This window comes from Zootermopsis nevadensis, unplaced genomic scaffold, assembly GCF_977971745.1.
Source record: "Zootermopsis nevadensis isolate Lab colony 2312 unplaced genomic scaffold, Znev_1.0 Znev_ptg000076l, whole genome shotgun sequence".
NCBI lineage: Eukaryota > Metazoa > Arthropoda > Insecta > Blattodea > Termopsidae > Zootermopsis > Zootermopsis nevadensis.
The window spans coordinates 358,652-379,864 of NW_028259207.1; the positions used below are offsets into that span (position 1 = coordinate 358,652).

General features: G+C 37.8%; 1 protein-coding gene across 11 annotated transcripts in view; it reads left to right on the forward strand.

Moving 5' to 3' along the window:
* Nucleotides 1-21,213, forward strand: part of LOC147871006 (structural maintenance of chromosomes protein 6-like) — a 32,197-nt gene that overhangs the window by 3,328 nt on the left and 7,656 nt on the right. For 2 of the 11 annotated variants that reach the window (XR_015532929.1, XR_015532927.1), the window contains exons 2-10: nucleotides 3,030-3,182; nucleotides 8,666-8,825; nucleotides 9,252-9,447; nucleotides 10,005-10,163; nucleotides 10,822-10,982; nucleotides 12,776-12,865; nucleotides 13,166-13,351; nucleotides 14,176-14,298; nucleotides 18,267-20,070. Coding sequence is in view for 1 of the 11 variants with exons in the window: in XM_087341478.1 (XP_087197604.1) it covers nucleotides 8,679-8,825; nucleotides 9,252-9,447; nucleotides 10,005-10,163; nucleotides 10,822-10,982; nucleotides 12,776-12,865; nucleotides 13,166-13,351; nucleotides 14,176-14,298; nucleotides 18,267-18,311 (1,107 nt within the window). In the remaining 10 variants the exon portion in view is untranslated. Of the gene's footprint in view, nucleotides 1-3,029; nucleotides 3,183-8,665; nucleotides 8,826-9,251; nucleotides 9,448-10,004; nucleotides 10,164-10,821; nucleotides 10,983-12,775; nucleotides 12,866-13,165; nucleotides 13,352-14,175; nucleotides 14,299-14,882; nucleotides 15,032-18,266; nucleotides 20,616-21,213 lie in introns of those variants that run through there. The other 9 variants (XR_015532931.1, XR_015532932.1, XR_015532930.1 and 6 more) reach the window with 8 other exon arrangements.

Sequence of the window (21,213 nt, forward strand, 5' to 3'; positions counted from 1 at the left end):
GCCAGTGTCACGAGATGTGACAAGTTAAATTTCCATACTGAAATTTTATCTCGGTACTTATTGGCTATTCGATGCTGTTCTGTCTGGAAGTACCCTTTCAAACCTGTTACAGCAAGTACCGAGCTTCTGTAATTTCATAAGCTGCTGTGGAATTTTGAAAACCTAGTCTTTGAGTTCAAATATTTGGGAACAACAATAACAAATGAAAATGATACTCGTGAGGAAGTTAGGAGGGGATTAAATTCCGGAAATGCTTGCTACTTCTCAGTCCAAAATATTTTGTCTTCCCGTCTGATTTCTAAGAACCTGAAAATTAAAGTATACAAAACAATAATCTTGCCTGTTGTTTTGTATGGGTGCGAAACATGGTCTCTCACTCAGAGGGAGGAACACAGATTGCAGGCGTTTGAGAATCGGGTGTTGAGGAGGATATTTGGGCCTAAGAGGGAAGACGATGGGGCGTGGAGAAAACTGCATAATGACGAGCTTAAAAATCTGTACTGCTCCCCCAGTATTGTGAGGGTGATTAAGTCGAGAAGAATGAGATGGGCGGGACACGTAGCGCGCATGGATGGGACAAGAGGTGTGCACCGGGTACTGGTTGGGAAACCTGAAAGGAAGAGACCGCTGGGGAGACCTAGACGTAGATGGGAGGATAATGTCAGGCAGGATCTATGGGAGATAGGAGTTGAAGGAAACTGGATTTTGTTGGCCCAGGACAGGGTCCGGTGGAGGGCTTTGGTTAATTCGGTGATGAACCTTCGGGTTCGGTAAGCCATCTGGTTGGTTAGTTAGTCTTTGATTGTCCCCTTTATTTCATTGATGTCATCGAACCTTTTCGCTTTGAATTCTAAATTGAGTTTTTGGAAGAACAAAAAGTCGCACAATACTAGATGCGGAGGAATATGTTAAGAAATGCACAACAGCCGGAATGGTTGTCAGAAATTTCTGCACAAACAACAGAGTGAAGAAAGCAATCACAACATTTTATTTAGAAAAACTTATAAATGAAATAAACTCCCAATACAGATTTCTGTTTACATCAAAAGAGGAGGACATTCTACGTGCTCCTTGCATTTGAGCGAACTCGTCTGGCCTTTTTTTATGATTAATTTTGAAGATTTGTTTTGGTGTTCCCATGAACCATTGTTTTATCACTGGAAAGGAAATAAGGTTCTTTCTGAAGTTTTCCAGGAGTTTCGACATATCGACTTGACTCTACTTCTGCTTGTAAGTCAGCAGATGAGACACAAATTTTGCAGCAGTATGTCGGTTCTTAAGATTTTGTATCAGAATGACGATCCATCCTTATTAACTTACATTTGGTGAGATGTCTGATTTATTTGTAAACAAGTTCCCTAATTTGTATAACTTTTTATCTGCTTTACTGTCGGATGGTTTCTGTAAAATTTCAGTATCTTCGATGAAAGTCATTTTATTTTTTTGAACTTTTGAAACCACTTACCTATTTGAGGTCTGCTAATTGTTTCTTCTGTCAAAGATATTTCTGAAATGTTGCAGATGTCTATAGCAATATTGCTTATTTCATACAGAACTTGATTTATGTTCTGCAAGTTTTTAAGAAATGTAAATTGCGAGTACGACACATGACCTTACATCGAGATTCATAACCTCTAAATGATACAACCTGCGATTTTGAAATTATGGAGAATGATTTAACAGATTGTACTGTGCCATCATCCGTAACAGAGGAACTTTGTACTGACGGAACTGTTTATATATGTGTACTTTTATATTAACAGTTTTATAATGGATGTTTCTGTTGAAATTAGAAAAACGTATCAGCATTTTGATGTTGTGATCTTTTTGTTTCTGAGTCACTGGGCTTCCATTGACATCTTCAATGAATTGTTTTGGAAGACACACATTTCTTCATCAGTCAGATTCCTTCAACAAACTTACCAAAAAGTCTGGTTATGTTTCTTCGCTCATCCTAATTTTACCATAATATTGCTGAGATGCTTGCAGCCTCCATCATCTGGGTGATGAGTAAGTCAGATGATAAGTGGATCTTGGTGACTGATGCACAGATGCTGAATCATTTCACATTTTTCAGTATATGCATACTCACTGTGTTTCCGCTCAGTGTGCATAAATGTTACGTGTGTTATTTAATAGTAAGATATTGTTTAATTACCAGGTGACTTTACGTTATGTTGTAAGTCAGGCAAGAGTTTATAGTTTATTTTCAGCTATCATCTGTTTTTGTTTTTTTGAAATTTCTGTAATTGAATAAAATATGAGAATTTTCCGTAATCAGCTTTGTTTGCCCAAGAAATGGATTGGTTGGACAAACTAGAGAAGCGATTAGGGAAATCACTTAGTCAGATGACCAGACATAAGATGGCTGTCTTCTGTGGTCTGGTATAAGTTTACCAGTGATCATTGTCTTTGGATTTGTCACTGTGGAAACCTCAAATGTTACATATTCAGTGAATCTGAAATTTATCTTCTGAGGATAATGCATGTAGACTATTTACTGTGAAGTTGATGAGTGCAGGCATTAACACATTTTTTCCCTCGTAACTGAATGAATAGGAGTAGGGTAGTTTTGAGGGGAGAGTCTACTTTAGGGCAGTTTTCTTGCATTTATGTGAAAATACTAAGGAGACCCACAAAAAACCTCGGTCAGAATAACTGAGTTTGAAACCTTTGAGAAGACTCCATATCTGCAGGCTATGTAGCAGTTACATTCTGAACTGGCTTATATTCATTTTCACATCTCTTGTTGAAATTTATGGATCAGAGTGAGTTCTGAGGAAATGGTCTTTCAGGGTAGCTTGCAAGGTTATAATTCTTATTTCAGTCTTCTGCACATCTCCTTGATGAGTAAACACATTAAAGAACAAACAATTTATATGGAGTTGTGTTTGAAGATTATGGAATTCCTGCAAATGATCGGTCTTTTGGCTTATATCCTAAAAAGTGTCATTCCTGGATCGCTTTCGAAGTCACTATAGCTACTTTTATGTTTTGTGAAAGTAAATGACTTAGCAATTCTTTTGAAGGACCTTGAAAACTACATTCGAAATCATCCAGAAGCTCGCCTGGCCAAGATCCAGGATATTGGACGTCATTTTGTGGATGATGGCATCATGTCACAGACAGTGAAATCAGATGTGGAGGCTACTACATCAAGGTGGAGTCATCTGAGTCAGCAGGTAGAAATAGGGAATTCATTACTTGCTTCTTAAGTCAGCATGATGAGATGAAAGTCTGATAATGTGTAATAATGTGATTGCTCCGTATTAATCTGCTTACCTGTTTGTTTTGACTATTGTACTTTTAAGTTGCCCTCAGTGGACTTGTGGTTAGCGTTTTCGCCACTGGACCCAAGGTTCACGGGTTCAAACCCAGCCAAGGTCGGTGGACTTTTAAGGATGATAAAACTTTCTTCAGAGGGGAAGTAAAGCCGGCGGTCTCATGTCATAGTTTTAGGGCATGTAAAAGAACCTTATGAGCAGGAACAAGATGTTTTGTAAGCAAAATTCATTGGCCATTTCTCACCCGTATCTCTGTTTTTGGAGTTGCAGCCATTTTTACTGTGGTCTGCTTATTGAAAAAAGCAATTTCGGTCATGGCACTGTCCTTTCATGTCTAGTTTCCAAGCAACAGGAAGCACCATCACCAGCACTCAAATTCAGGACTGAGTTTTTGACTTTTCTAAAATATCTTCTTGGTTTCCAGGAAGAAGCACTTCAAATTTCATATGAATTAGAATATATTTTTTTGAACTGTAAGCAAACACACACACAACTCCGAAATTGAAATTAAGATTACCAACCCTATGAAAGTTATTTTTACCAAAAGATCACATGGGGATGATGTCTTGTCAGTGACATCTGAATGTAAGCTAGATGAAACACGCAATGTTGCCACAACAAATAATACTTCATTCATTGTTTGTAGTTGCGTGATTTTTGTTGTTTTGGAAGTTTGAATACTGTAAATGACCTACGTCGTATGTTTACAGAAACTGACATATGTATTGAAGTTACGTTTAGTTGAAACTTGAGGAACGAAATAGAGAACATCTAATTTTGAAGAGTGTCTCTGATGAAGTAATCTCATTTGACAGTGAAATTGAACCAGCTTGTTGTGGCAGTATGGCATCTGGTAATAAGAATAATTCAATTAAAATCTAAAATAAAATTTGGCCAATACCATGACATCCATTGAATTCTCTTGGTGTCCATCATTTTGTTGAAGGTCTCGGTTACTGGACGATATAAGCGTTGATCTGTGTGAACAAATGTTCCTAAGCTTTAAGGGTTGAGTGTCCCATTAATTTGTGTGTGTGTGGTTGGTTGAATAGGACTATATGGTCCTGTTGTGTCGTGATATTGTTATAATGTCTATATATTCAGACAAATAGCACTGTGTATGTCCAAAATGCTTCTAAGGCTTAACAGTACGTCAAAGATTAATTTTTAACCTAATCATCCACTTTAAGGAAAGGATTCTCTAACTAAGATTCACTTGAAATTTTCAAACAATTTGGAATAATTAAAAGGAATTTTGTTTTCCTGCAGAATGTCAAAATCGGACTAAACAGTCTAAAGGCAGTTTAAAATGCCCCTGTTTATATCATTATGACTGTGTATATATTTGAGGGAATGAAGTTCAGACTTCAGCTCTACTTAAAATACCCACGAGTTTATGAGATTGTCATTTTTTATTGGGAAGAAATTGAACTCTTTATATATCATAAAAGCAAGCTGTATCATACTGCAGTACTGTGGGATGTGCTATAGTTTACTACTCTTTCCAGGCAGGTGATACAATACCTTGCTCTGCTAATCCCATTGATACTCTTCAGTCAAATCACCCCTACCCCTGTCTAAATGTCCCCCCCCTTACAAGGGTCCTGCAGCATACGTATTTGGTCCAAATATTGAACAAAAAAATCTGAGAATGCTCTTTGCTGTTTCAAGGATCTCTATGAAACAAATAACAAGATAGCATATTTAATTCTGTAGCTTCTCAGTTGGTACCTCAGCAATCGACTTGTACCCACAAGTGAATCGTCATATATTGATGTCAAATGCCACCATTTAAATTTATTTTTAAAACATTTTAAACAGTAGATTGTAGTGCCTTAAACCCAGTTTAAAATTACAGGTGACATTTCACTGTGTTTTTCTTCTTGTACAGTCTGAGGAGCAGTGGGTTAAAGAATAATAATTTTGTTGTTTATATAATTTGTTTTAATTAGTATCAAATTAGCAGTGTTCATTTTATTAAATGTGTATGTATTACATATTTACTTGTAGGTTTTATTTAGTATGTGAATGTATCACGTTACCATATCGATAATAATTTTTCTCTAAATGAGTATGAAATTAATTTTTATATATGTAGCAATAAAAAAGGGAATATCTGCCTTTAAAAATTGAGGAATGAATGTATTAACTATAATTAATAGGAAAAATTTATACCGCTGTATGTGGCTTACATCCTGAAATTGGTTACAGGTGTCAAGACTGAGGTTTTCTCATCATTCCAACGAAATATGCCACAGCTGCTTTGTTTTACTCTCTTTCCAGTTCACCATAGTCTCAGGATTCAAATCTGATACCCTAACTTTTCAGTTTTCATTATTTTCCTCAGTTCCTCTGGGTATTGCTGTATTCTGTACAATTTATAATTTACAATGTTCCTGCCAGTTTATGATAAGTGTTCCTCGGAAATGACAAAGCATTATTAAAGTAACAGAGGAATAAATATGGTTACTTTTTTCTTTAATGACAATAGCATGAGGGCCTAATGGAGCTTATGTGTTTTAGTATAAAAAGACAGCTTGTTAGGATTTTGGGATCATACTTTCTGTGCCTTGTGATGATTATCTTTTATTGAAAGTCATTCTACATTTGGCATTGCATTGGAATTTGAAAGGCATGCACTGGCCATGGCTTGATTGCATCTTGCTTTGTGAGTTAGGGATCGTACCGTATTGCTTGAGGACTCTGTCACTAGTCTGAGTAAGAAAGCTTTTATTTGTATTTGTTCTTGTGCCAGTTTTTTTAATTGTCAGTGACATTGCAGCAAAAGTATTAGTTGTAATTACAACTGTTCACCAGTACCAAACATTTTTGTCCCTCTACTGAAAGCTGTTAAACTGCGATATCGTGAACAACGTGGCTGTGTGTACAGCTAAGGTGATATTAAACTACAGGTTGAAACTTTTACACTTATGTTATGGTATTCACCAGTAAGAGTTTTACTAATTGCTAAATTCTGTCCTGTAATTTGTGTTGATGAATTAATTATATTTAGTCTTTCAGAATCCATATACATTTCCACTCGCATACACAGCAACCTTTAAAGTATTAGCAGCTGCCCTCCACATCAGGTGCCGTTTTCATCCGCGAACGAAGGACGCGCTGCACGTACCACGCGCAGTCACAATTAGAATACTCCATTTAACTGTTGTGTGAGGCTCTTCGAACTGCATCGGAGTCACATTCGAGCTAAGAGAATCCTAATTGTTCTTCTTTAAAATGGGGACAACAACGAGCAGCGGTTGCCGTAGTAGCCCGAATGAAAAACTTAAAAGTGTTAGAGCAACGGTTTAAAAGGGGATACATTTTTGACAGCGTGTCCGAGTTCATATTTAACTTGCGGATGGCGTTAACATTCAGGTCATTGTATCTGTCAGTTATCGTCAGGAGGCCAGAATATGTCACAAGGCTGTCCCGGATTTTTCTCTAATTTGTATTTGGAGGTGCCCAATTAGGCACTGCAATTGTAATGAATGAGCTGCTTTTCTGCCGGCCAGTGTGCAGTCGTGGCAGTCACCGGGTGAACTCGCTCGATCTTACCCGTCGAAACAATTTAACGTCAGTGGAAGGCACTATTAGTCGTCTAAAAGTTTAGTCTGTACGGAAGCCGTTTATAGTTTGGTAGATATTGACCACCGTTTCAGATCCTTGTGCCCCCATCATCATACTCGTCGCTGTGGAGAACTCAGATCTTACCAAAATCATCTTAGTTTTTCTTTAATGACGAGTTTATAAAGCCAAGGAAACGATTCAGTCCATTATTGATTTATATAACGTTATTTTTGTAATATAATTAATGATAAATGTACCTTTCTTCAAGAACATATTGACTGAGCAGCCATTTGTTACGTTTTTATGCAGTCAATTTTCCCTAACTAACGTAAGAATCCTCAAACACGTATAGAAAATAGGTCTACTTGTTCAGTGACAAAGAACATCATCGCAGTCACATAATTACAGTTCGGGTTTCGTATTTGTGAGGCTCTGTTCTCAGCCCAAAGACCGTGCTTTCTGATGGAGGTATTTCATGATTTTCCTCAGTATCTCCAGGAAGATGCCTGGATGGTACCTTAAACTACGCCACTGGCCGTCCATCCTGAATACTTTCCGGTTAATTATTAACTAATTATTCTGTCATTCGACGCTGTCTGGTTTGCGATACTGAAGTTACGTAATTTTAAATGACCAAAACATGTTCATGTGTGAAGAGAGACCTAGTATGTTGTTATTCTTTGCAACTAAAACAGGGCTGTGTAAACTTCTCTACATTCGAGTCGAATTGAGTGTGGATGGATGTATTTGGGATCCGAGTAGAAAGAAATGTGTGCCTTGAAACCAGTTGATAGAATATTTTGTAATTTGTTTCCCCTTGTTCTGTTTCTTGTTAATTAATATTCCTTTTTTGGACTGGTCGGTTTATGTCAAATTCCATACTTTCCCCTCGATATAAACGATTTTGAGAACTTTTTGTACAGAAATGCAAACACAAAGGCTTTACGTTCTGCACGTAGTATCCAGTGTATTCAAAAATATTGTTACGATAATAAAATCTAGGAGGGCTTGATGGAGGAGACATGTAGCGCGCATTGGAGGTATATGAAATGTGTACCTCATGTTTGAAGTAAGGAGACCACTGGCAGGACACAGGCATAAATGGAAATTGACTGTGGTGGCGAGTCGAGTGAACACCAGTAAACTTTCGGTTTTCATGTAACACGGGGAATTATATAATTACCAGCTCCTCCAAGTACGTGCCTTCCAAATTGATGTTTACCAAGAAATTCAGTGTGAATTCCTTAGATTTCTATTTCAAGCCATAAACCCAGCTCATTGTAGGATTTTAGATTTCATTGATCTAAAAATGGAATTTGACCCGTATCTCATGTGAAATTGCTCGCTCACTCTGGCCTTCACATGTCCAGATTTTGTTGATTGACTAGAAGTAAATGTGGAAATTGCATATTTGTTTATTCTTGAATTCCTTATGAAATAAGACCTATTAAAAATTACGTACATCTAGTGTCTAGCTGAATGAGAATTGAGTCAGGTGGGCCTGTGTAAGCGAGTAGTGATGTGATACAGTATCGTGAAATATTTAAAATTTGAGTTTAAGCTACATATTTTGTGTGTTTTGTGAGTAATTGTTTAGATGTGGTTACTTAGTGTGGATGTAAGGGAGGACGTAACAGCAGAAAGAAAGTTCTATCTTATTCCTAGGATAATTCATTCAAGAAGTACGGTTTATATGACACAGGTATTATGCATGTAAGTTGTGTTGAAGTCTGTGAAATTAAGTTTGTTACATTTTTATGAAATTATCTAAGAAGTAAAGATGTAGTTCTCACATGTTTCTGATTCTGTAGGTCATCTTTAAAAATGAATGTGAAAGGAGCTTCACTTGAACAAAAGAACTCTGGCAGTCGAGATGAGCGAGTTCGAGAATCAGACGATGCACCGAGCACCTCTAAATTCCGAAGAGATGATGACGGAGACGAATCCAGTTCTAGTGGACACCCCTCAAATGTGAGTTCTATGTAACTGGTGTGTGCGCGCGTACATGCGTGAATATATACTGTATATGAGTCCTTATTTATAGGCACATGATTACACACGCAGAGCATAAATTATAATATGTACCAGGTTGCCATGTTACTAAATATTTGTTTTGGTGCCTGGGTTTCTTCTAAGTCATGTATTCATGTGTGAACATTTTAAGAATTTGGATCTTGGAGTTCCACTTTTGTTGTACTGCAGATTGAAGTTTTGTGTGTCATGAATTGACAGAAAAGTGTGGAACTTTGTACATTATAGGAGCCCCTGAAGATTGATTATTATAGATGTGATTGATGTGTTGCAACTGAACTAGCATGGTTCTGGTGCTCAGGGACAAGTTTGCCTCATTTGTAGAGTTTACTGCAATTTTATTTTAAAAGAATATTGACATTACAGGAACCAAAATCTGGGATCATTGAAAAAATATACATAACAAATTTCATGTGCCACTCATCCTTGGAGGTTCGTCTGAACGGAAGAGGTAATTTTGTTTTTGGGAAGAATGGCAGTGGCAAGAATGCAATAGTTTATGCTCTTGTACTTGGTTTGGGAGGTAACCCAAGAGCTATTAAGAGAGGAACCTCTTTGAAAGGTAACATATTGTAACAAGTTGCTAAGGTCATAGGTTTAGTCTTTGCTTATCTAGCTTGAATTTAGTCCAGTCTGAAAAGTCTGAGTGTACAGTCTACACAGGTAATGAACTGAAATTTGTCATCTCTTATCTTCCCTTAAAACTAATTTCCCAGTACATATTATTTATGTTTTTAAATTTCTTTAATCTGATTATATAAAATAATTCATAGTGTGTACATGTGTGAGCTTGGTAACTCAGGGGGCAGAGAAGATCCAGCATATTGTGCGCTGGATATTCTCCTACCATGACTTACCATTCCTGCACTGATGAAAAAAATTATACCATGGTATTTATTGCCAACCCATTAAGTAAATTTTGTAAGATCGTGATGTTTAATATCATCAAGCCCAAATGACTGAATTAGAGAACATGAGAATTGCGAAGGATCCTCTCAGTTAACCTAATACTGAATGAACAGTGGATTTGGTCCGAAACTTTAATTTTATTTCATATGATATTGGAAGGAAGATTAAGTGTGTGTATCAGAATTTTAGAATTGTTCCTGTTTCTTCCAGAATTTATAAAGAAGGGTAAAGTCACTGCTACCATCGAAGTGACATTGAAGAATACTGGTCACCTTAATTACGAGAGAGAACAATATGGTGACCATATAATTGTAAGGAGACGCTTCGATGCAACTGGTCGCGGCACATACGAAATAAAGTCAGAAGAAGGTACTGGGCTTTCTTTCCCTCTGCTTTTCCTTCATCTCAGATATTGGATGCTCTCAACAAGAAATTTGTTATCTTTAAACAATTAGTTTTTTATAAATAAAATATGACTTGTCCCCTTCCTGATTGTATATGTGTTTTAAGAGGGCATTTTACCATGCACACTGATTATGTGTAAATGTCTGTTTCGTCATATTTGTTTCAAATATGTTCTATTTTTGGCTGTTTAAAAAGATGCGCAGATTTCAGGCCCATTTTACTGAAATTGCGTAAAAGTGTCATATCAGGCTTCTTCTTTTCTGAGAGTCCTGTTGGTCTTCCTCCATATACAGTATTATATAGGAAGTTTCAGTTTATTTCAACTCACGTTACTTGATGTATTGAATTAATAACTTGGGTGAAGGTTGATTTACAAAATTTATGTACTGTACTCCATTCAAACTAATAGTCTTGATTGACTCTACTATATTACAAAATTTACAGCTTTTAAATATTGAAGATTTCTGTAAGTGGCACGTTGCCTATCCTTTCATCTACGTTAAATTGGCACCAGGTCCCGACCGTCTCAATGAAATAGTTTGTTTGGAGTAGCAGTTGATCACATTTGGGTCAGTGGGTTACATTACTGTGTATATCATTTCTCACTTGTTTCCTGTTGCAGGTGAAGTAATTTCCAGGAAAAAAGAAGAACTGGACAAAATTGTTTCAGCATTCAACATACAAATTGACAATCCCGTAACAATTCTGAATCGGGAAGATGTCCGGGAATTCCTAAACAGTAGCAGTTCTCAGAAGTACAAATTCTTTATGGAAGCAAGGAAGGTAGGACATGTGCAGAGTCGATGTCACATAAACGAAAGGTCGCTACCATTTTAAACTCTAAGAAAGAGGTTGTTATTCTGTTCAAATGTTGATTAATGTTTACAATAGAATGAGTTTTATGTTACAACCTTTTTTACAATTCAGATGGCTGTCATTTTCTCTTTAAATTGATTAAATTGTGTAATGCACTTATTTGCATCTGCGCTGTAGTGAATGCATATCAGACTGAACAGCAGTACCAGTTTTATTTTATTCAGACAAACTTACAATTAACTTGGCTTGAGATCCCAATTTTCTGTCGATGTTGATCTTGCTAGTTGTAATGCCATGTGGGTACCTTTGTCTTGGAGGAACATACTGGAGGAAATATGTTCTTCCATGACTTTGATACTTACCTGTTCTCTGTGAGAAACTCGAACTTCATCCCCACTTTATGTTTATCCTTTCGGGAAATACGCCGTTGGCGACGGATTTTGTGGAAGTCGCTTGCTTTGAAAATTATATTTTTATTTGTTTGTGGTTTATTTTTCGCCACTGTCATTAGCTACTAGTTAAGACTTTATGGCATTAGATGATATATAATGGATGGGAATTTAAGGTACTGACCCAGGATGTGCCTGGAGGGACTGAGGGAAGTCTCAGGATAATAGGTCTCCAGGCTGAAATTTGAACCAGGGACCTCCTGTGTATAAAGCACATGGTAACTACACTGCTGCAATGGTTGTTTGTTTTATGCTGTGTTTATTCCAGAAAAATTACTACTCATTTACTATTAAAAATTGTAATACTCAGGGGAAGTAAAAGAAGGCAGGGAAATTTTGTATTGTATGTAAGGAAGCCAGGGTCCACCAACTGAAGAAGAATAAGATTGTATTTGAATGTTTTCTATTTGTGCAGATTGTAATGTGCAAGCAGCAAGAAATCAGGTGACTTGTCCTCTAGGTTATGGTAGAAATTTTACCAACGTTTCGGAGGCATTAAGCGCCTCTGCGATGTAGGCGAGTTTCAACCAGACTACACATTGCAACATTGCATCAACTTCATATTTATCGTGCTTGCTTACATTTTGTTAAATCTTTGTAATAGTATGAGTTACGCTTGTAAATTTTGTACTGGAAGTTGCTACGTCAAGTTTTGATGTAAGTGAAAGTAATAAACTCGGTGTCATTTGCAATCAATGATTAAGTGCCACTTCTGTGCAACTCCTTTGGTGTTGTGGTACTATTAAATGACAAATGCACATTTTTTAAAAAATGCTACTTTCATTTGAGTGAGAAATCAGACTTTGGAAGCTGCTGGCAGGGGCACAGTGGTTATGGGTCAATTGTTACTGATTCCAGACAACTGACATCACAGACATTGGACCATCACTGTTACGCTGTGCATACATTTCTTAGCTCGTTAAACATTTGTTTAAGTTGTTAAATATGAATTCATGAAGCCGTTGTTGTTAATCCGTAAATATTGGTCTTGTGGGTTGTAAATCCATGTGAATTTGTATGTAAATACCAACATTCCTGAGGAACGTCCTGCTTCCATCTTTAGGGCTGAAAATATCAAGGCAGTATGTTCCTCTGAATTATTGATATTTGTTACGTGAGTAGTATGAATCCTAGTAGCTGTGGCTAATAATTTTTCGCTGGATAAGGTGAAAATGCAGCTGTTCAGGTACTCCTGCCCTACCAGGTATTTTGATTTGCGTTTTTGAAGACTGTAGTAGCTGTTGTCTAATTTTATAGGAATTTGAACTGTTTCTTCTGTGGGTTATTTAGTTTCTGTTTTGTATGTTTCAGGATCTAGAAAACATGATCGAACCACGTGATATGATTGATTTGCAAGTGAAGTCCCTTTTCGAGAGTTTGCTCCAAGGGTGCGGACGCAAAGTAAGAATCAGAACATTTCTCTAAAACAGTAGTTCTCAACTTTTCTGTTTTATGGACAAGTAGTCTCTCTCAAATCCAACGTATTGTCAGACGTTTGGTGGGATGATATTTAATTTTAAGTGAAAAATTAATAGAAGTAAATTAAATCGTATGTAGGCAAAAGTGTTTGGGGTTTGACAGTGAAAGCTGAATCAGATGTTTGATGTTTGTGGCCTCTTATGTGTTCTGTTAACTATGTTTTTAATATGTAATGTGTTTGTGTCTCCTCAGAGACTTGATTTTGGCAAATGTTGATTGCAGGGTGAAATTAAGATTGATCACCAAAAACAGACATTGGAAGTGAAAGTGTCGTCTATGAATGACCCTCATGTAGAAGACATCATGCCTACAGGAGATTGTTCATATGCCATTGTTTGTTTAATCATGGCCCTTTGGGAAGCTATTAAGCCACCTTTCTATATCTTGGATGGATTTTATTTCTCTGCGGTAAGAGCAGCAAAGAGTACAATACAGTGAGAAATAGGACTTGGCAAATCCTTTTGTTCTTGTTTCCTGTTACCTAGAAATTAGTTTGTGGTACTTGGTACAGGCATTGTGCCAATTCTGCCTTGAATGATTGTTTGTGGCTTTCAGTTTCTCATTCATTTATACCTTCTCGTCTTCATGGATTAAGTATCTTAATGCCTTTATCAGCCTCATCACCTTGCCAGCATCTCCCTGGTTCCCTTGTAACTCTGCCTTGTTTGTTTCAATTCTGCGCTGTATCTGGTCTGCATTCTTCTTCTGTATATGTTACACCTTATCGATTTTTGTACCATATTTTACAATTTATTTGCCCAGTATTTTGCATATTTTCAAATGTGTATGGTCAACAGAATTGTGTGATGATGTTAATGTATTTATTTTGACAGAATCATTGTACATAAATCCCTTCTAGTTTGCTTTTCACTCTGAATTCATGAGTCACAAATTCATAGTCGGAATACATTTCTAACTTTAGCGTGTGACTGTATACACCATATTTTAATTTTAATTTTAATATAGTGATTTCCACAAAGACTGAGGTATCGTAGACATAATCCTCAAATATGACCTGTGCCATGCATGGTATTCAGAGTAAATTGTATGAGAACTGTAAGCTACGCCGTCACCAGACGACACGTAGAACGAATAAATAGGCCACATGATTTATAGGAAGCAGAGTAGGCTTTGTATAAATGTTATCCTTACATTGGCATTTCATAGGTGATTTTGTAAGTCCTTGTTTTAAGGTTTTTGTTGCTTCTTTAGTTAAATATTTTATATTTCAGGATATGATGAATCATCAAAGGATCATCGAACCATCCCCGACAGAAGACAGACTTCCAGTTTATCTTCCTCACCGCACAACGCGTATCCGCCATTCAGTCCCATGGGGATGTTACAATACACAGGTACTAAATAAACTAAGAGCAAGATAGAATACTAAGCCTCTTCTCTGTATCAACCACGTTCATCTTCAGTGTCTGGTTGGGTTGGAGGGTTCTTGGAATATTTAATCTTTTTTGCTGTTACATTTGGTGAAAAGTTTGAAGTTGGATAGGATGTTGTGTGTGCGCATACGTGTGCCTGCATGTGTGCACATTAATGCTTTATATTGCATAAATTATACTTGCTATTCTGTGAGTGGTAAATCTTTTCCAGCCCCTGCAATGCCATTTTAAGAGTTTTAAAAGTTCGTTGTTTACCGACTAAGTTTGTGTACCTGTTATCATGAAATACAGATTAATAGTTAACTTCTGCAGCATTAAAAGTGTTGCCATGTCAGTAGGCTCACGAGAATACAATTCTAGTCTGTTTTTTTATATTGTGTGCCAGCACTTCCATTTATTAGCTTGCTGTGTGCATGATTTGGTTGTTTAGCTAACAAATAGATAGTTCACATGTTTCTGTTGCTTATTTCGTCAGTAGAATAACACTGCTTAACTATAAGACAGTGTTTCCTTTTAATATCATAATATATTATTTTTATTTACAGGATGGATGATCTATGCAGGGGTAATAATACACAGTGAAGAAGAAGGAGCTTGTATCTTGAAGATTTCTGTCTTCTGGGTTGTTGCGCTCAGTAGTCTGGTCGATGTTAACCAACGTTTCAGAGGTCATACTGCCTCCATCATCAGGGCGGTGAGTATGAAGATTTCTGTCTTCTGGGTTGTTACGCTGTGTAGTCTGGTCGATGTTAACCAACGTTTCAGAGGTCATACTGCCTCCGTCATCAGGGCGATGAGTCTGAAGATTTCTGTCTTCTGGGTTGTTGCGCTGTGTAGTCTGGTCGATGTTAACCAACGTTTCAGAGGTCATACTGCCTCCATCATCAGGGCGATGAGTATGAAGATTTATGTCTTCTGGGTTGTTGCGCTGTGTAGTCTGGTCGATGTTAACCAACGTTTCAGAGGTCATACTGCCTCCGTCATCAGGGCGATGAGTATGAAGATTTATGTCTTCTGGGTTGTTGCGCTGTGTAGTCTGGTCGATGTTAACCAACGTTTCAGAGGTCATACTGCCTCCATCATCAGGGCGATGAGTATGAACATTTCTGTCTTCTGGGTTGTTGCGCTGTGTAGTCTGGTCGATGTTAACCAACGTTTCAGAGGTCATACTGCCTCCATCATCAGGGCGATGAGTCTGAAGATTTCTGTCTTCTGGGTTGTTGCGCTGTGTAGTCTGGTCGATGTTAACCAACGTTTCAGAGGTCATACTGCCTCCGTCATCAGGGCGATGAGTATGAAGATTTATGTCTTCTGGGTTGTTGCGCTGTGTAGTCTGGTCGATGTTAACCAACGTTTCAGAGGTCATACTGCCTCCATCATCAGGGCGATGAGTATGAAGATTTCTGTCTTCTGGGTTGTTACGCTGTGTAGTCTGGTCGATGTTAACCAATGTTTCAGAGGTCATACTGCCTCCGTCATCAGGGCGATGAGTCTGAAGATTTCTGTCTTCTGGGTTGTTGCACTGTGTAGTCTGGTCGATGTTAACCAACGTTTCAGAGGTCATACTGCCTCCATCATCAGGGCGATGAGTCTGAAGATTTCTGTCTTCTGGGTTGTTACGCTGTGTAGTCTGGTCGATGTTAACCAACGTTTCAGAGGTCATACTGCCTCCGTCATCAGGGCGATGAATGTGCCAGTTGGGTGAGTGGTGCTGTTTATAGGAGCTGGACCGTGAATGGAGTATGACCTCTGAAACGTTGGTAAATGTCTACCTGATTACACAGTGCTACAACCCAGAAGATAACTATCTTCGTTCACACTGCCATTAGAACCTCAAATCCTACTAAGAAATTACTTAATATATCTCAGAGCAGTGCTTTGATTCAGATTAATAGTAAATTGGTATGCTGCATCTTGTCTTAAATATAACCTGAAAGTTGATATTGTTAACCTCTACAGTTAGGCAACACTATGCAGAGTCAAACAACTAGTTTTGTATCAACCCTGATCATGGAGACTATATGAACATTTCCAAAATGTTGGTAAGAACTTGCTGTATGGGATCACAACCCAGAAGATCACAATTGGCATTGCCTTAAATAGCTTTTTCTTTGTCATTGTTCATATGGAATGAGCTGTGACTAGTTACGGGCTGGACAACTGAAATTTTGTCCTCTAGCCTCTGCATCCAGACTCGTATCCAATGGGTACTGGGGTCCCTTCCTCGGAGTGTGGTGTGACTGGGTCGTGATGCTGACCACTCACCCTCATCTAGTGCTGAGGTCAAGAATTAGGAGCTATACCTCCTCTCCCCCCCAAGTGACCTACATGGCGCATAATGGGATGGCTTTACTTTTATTGTGCATGTGGAATGTTATTACCATGCAGTCTTTTCCTCATTTAACACTTCAGAGACAGGGAAATCAGTCTCCAGCATTTCACTGGAAGGAAGCAAAGAAGGTCCATACGTGTCTCTGCGTTGCTTAGTGAGCATTTTGTGGAGTGTCATTGATACCACAACAGAAGATCTTTTGTTTTTAGTGCCAAATAGACCTCTGCAACAGGAAACCTTTGTCTTGCCTTTTGGTGGTCTGATAAGGGATGGTTATTTTCATATGAAGAGAGAATGGCTTCCTGAAGAAACTCCACAGCTATTGCAGTACCCTCCAGAATACCAGAGTGACCAAGAAACCGACTGTAGTTCCTCCCAATAGGAGGCCCATCAGGTGGTCTGTGAATTTCTGTAGTTGTGCTCTCCCTTGAGATTAAAGATGATATGCATATGACATGATAAAGATGGTTCTGAGACAACATCCATTTATCTCACTCAGCAGTTTCCTAGAACATGGATTAAAATCTATTATTTCTTGCATTCTATTGCTGAGGAAGGTGAACCTTTCTCCTTGATTTAATATTTGTAAATTTTTGGATTCTGGGTATTCCAGTAGTGCTCTAGGATTGGTGACCAAACTTCTCTATGTTACTTGTTGTGATTTACCATTACATCCTAGAATAAGTCCATTTGCCTTTCCCTACAGTAGTTAATTATGTCTGCCAACATAGACAGCAGCAGTTTGATTGAGTCACAGAGCAAGTATGCAGAACACCCTTGCCATTGGCTCTGTTCTTCACTGGGATTGGTGTTGAGTCAGGTCAGGTCAGGTCTGAACAGCATAAATACCATCATCGTACACTCTCAAAGCTAGGTGAGTGGACCCCCTTTTGGGGAATTTGTCTGTGGCTGCAGACTCACCATATGCCTAATCCTCAGACTTGAATTCTGCTGTTGTAATCTCATAAACATGGTAGCCATCTGCACTGGTTTCCCAGGGATCCATGCCACAAATTTTTCTGAGTTCTGGAATTGATCCAGTCTTCACAACTCTCAGTCTGACTCTCTCCCAGTGATTTATCCGTGAAATTACGCCTCAGAGCCATTCCTTAGCTGCTGCTGCTCAAGATAGGTAGGTGTCATGCCTTTCTCTTCAGGAAACACATCAGTTTCTATCTCCGCACTCTACACCGTTGACCTTGAACTTCCACAGTGACGCCCATGTCCTGATGACCACCATACCTGAGCATAGCTGGTGGATCCATGGCTGCTGACAGCTGGATATCTCCGGCTTCCCTCTGCAATTTACTGACTTGAACAGCAGAGCCCCCATCATTGGTCCCAGGCTGAGTCAGCAACAGAGTTTTTCAGTCAACCTTCTTGAGGAAACCTTTCCTCTTTCTGCCCCTCTTATAATGCAAGCCAGCCTGATTATTCTTCTTGATGGTCAGGTTCGAGATACCTGTTTTAGCCAGACCCTTCACCAGAGCTCCTAAGAGATTTTGCCACTTCTCTGCACGAGGAGAGGATAACCATGTTTACAAATTTGAGAACCCTGATAGGTTGTTATAATGGCATGCATTATTATGTTTTGCAGAAGTCCAGCTCGAGTTCCAGAGATTCCGATCCCCATCGAACTTAGAGCCCCGGCTTGCAAGGGCTTTGAAAGAACTGAGAGTCGTGGAGGAGGCAACTTGCCTGTTAGAACTTGCTTCTGATGATCCAGAAGGGATTGAAGGACAACTTAAGCGTTGCACGGTATGAAAACAGAAAATTGTGATACAGAGCACGAGCAGATCTATATTATTATGGACATAATTATCCAGGACACTTAGTGTGTTTGTTGAAATTCATAGAGAAGCGAGGGGGGACATTAATTCAAGTACCATAATAATTCAGAGCAAGAAGATGGCTGACCGTCTTTGGAGATGTTGCGAATGTGTAGACTGGTAGATATTGACCAGTGTTTCAGAGGAGCATGCTGCCTTCATTATCAGGGTGATGACATACTTATTACACTGATGATGAAGGTAGCAAACTCATGTACGTATTATGAGAACATAAAATCTCAACTCAGAGCAGTTTCCTTTCTTGTGATGAAAAGTGCAGATAAGAACAGACACATTAGTGCTGTTCCATATCCTCATTGAGTTCTTTTTAACGTTTTGTGACTCGCTAATTTTTATAGTGAGACGTGGTTTGCGCCCCATCTCACTTTATTTCATTCATAGCAATAATTTGAGCTGCTTAATGCTAGACGAAGTTAGTACCACGACGTGTTGAAACAACAGAAGACTCGATTACTATCTCATCTTCTGATGCAATTGTACGCAGGCCACCACCATGTAAGATTAAATATTAAGATAAATTTAAAAGATACCTGAAAAAGTATAAACAATATTAATACGAGTATGTACACCCCCATTTGATTTATTCAGAATTTAAGGTGCGTACTTAAATAAGTTTACCACACATATTATAATAGTTTCACTATGTTTTAATATAATTTGTAATATATAGCTGACTTTCAAAACGCTATGAAGTTGACTCAGCACAAATATGTTTCCAGTATATTTTTTAAACAGATTATTTTGAACCCAGATATAGTATAATGATTTTTATTTATAGTTATAGATGTAATTATCAGACATAATTTTTACTCAAGGGAGATTTAAGAGTATTTCCTTTGCTTCATCATAAAGCAGCATTTAGTAAAAAGAAGTTTCTACAGACACAAGCAAAGCTTTAAAATGCCAGCCCAGTTTTTAAAAATTTGAACATGTTTCATAATTATCACAGATACTTTGAAATGTAATCTGAGGACAGGAATGTTGGGTTGAATTCCCCTTTGTATCGTCACAGATAAAAACGTGAAAATTTTTAAAGCACTGTTAAATACTGCAATTTGTATTTTGAGTCTTCTGATTCCAAGTTGCACCAACATAACTGCTATAAATTGGCTCTGATTAATCAGAGTTTAATTGGAGAGGGCATCCACATGCACCGAAGAAACGTATCGATCAGTAACAAACAAACTTCGCCAAATTATCTTTATCAGATGAACAAGAAATTGCAGTAGAAATTCAAATTAAATTATAACCTATAATAACCTTACTTAAAGCAATTAATTGTAGCACATATGAACTAAAACAAGGAAGGTTAAAAGAATCAGGCCAATTGAGGAGGGCATCTAAACACAAATTACTTACCTTACGTACATTTATGCCAGGCGCTCTCGTCTAAAACTTCTTTGCAGATTATAGCAAACACCGGTCAATGATTGACGATAGAAGACGGATTACCAACAACAGATCGTATATCAATTGCGAAGTGCTCATCCTGCCATCTATGAACAATGTAGAAACAACATAATGATGCAGAGATACCGGTAGATGGACGAGGTATTTAACAGAATCGCCAAAAATAAAACTAAAGGAAAGCTGTTTGTGTTACATTCACATAGTTGTGCATAAGAAGCATTTCTCACTCTTTGTCACAGTGTTCACATGATTGAATGCTTTGGTGGGGGCAATAGTTTCTGGGTTTTGATTACTGCATGAAACATTACCGTAAAATGTGAACTGCCATGGAGCAAATGTTTGATGGATATGGTCCCACAAGTAAAAGAATAGGACTTCTTTCAAAAATGACTTGCACTATATTAGTTTCATAATTACAATTTCTCAGACACCTGCAATCTATGTTCCTCCCTCAGAGAGAGAGAGACCATGTTTTGCACCCGTACAAAGCAAGAGGCAAAATTATTGTTTTGTACATATTGATCTTTAGTTTCTCAGAAATCAGACGGGAAGTCAAAATATTTCGAACTGAAAATTGTCAAGCATTTCCTCATGAGTATCATTTCGATTTATTATTGTTGCTCCCAAATATTTAAACTTTGTCATGCTTTTAATGGAATGGAATAAAAGAGCAGAATAAAACCACATCTTACATATTTTTCATTTACACTGACTGTGAAAATGCTCCTGCACTGTCTATAACATAATCTTGTGTCATTTTGTCTCTCATTTATCATTCTGGCATCAAAAGAAAACAATAAAATATGCAGGTCTGTTATTTCTCCTACCCAATTTAGTGATTCCCTTGTTGTTCGACTCTGTTCGTTTCTTTGAGCAACAGAAATGCCTGAAGGATTTCTAAATTTACTTCCACTGATGGAACAATCTGAATGACAATAAGAAAACAATTTCATATATACACGTCATGTAACAGATATTAATAACCAGTAAAACTATTGTACATCTCACCTCTGCACATCTTAGTGCTCTTATTTCAAATAATTCATTTAACGTACATACAGGAGGCAAATTTGTTATCTTCAGATCTAATACCAGGGCTAGGAAAAATCAGTTGAAAGATTTACTATAAATAAGAAAGTAAATCAAAATGTTTCTCATTTATGGTGGCATAGGTTGTGTTGTGATATCTCTGGAGAGAAATTTACTGTCATGGCAATAACGTCGGTCAATCTCATCTTAATTTCTACTTTGAAAATTCTTTTTGTTTTCCAAAATGCAAGATTG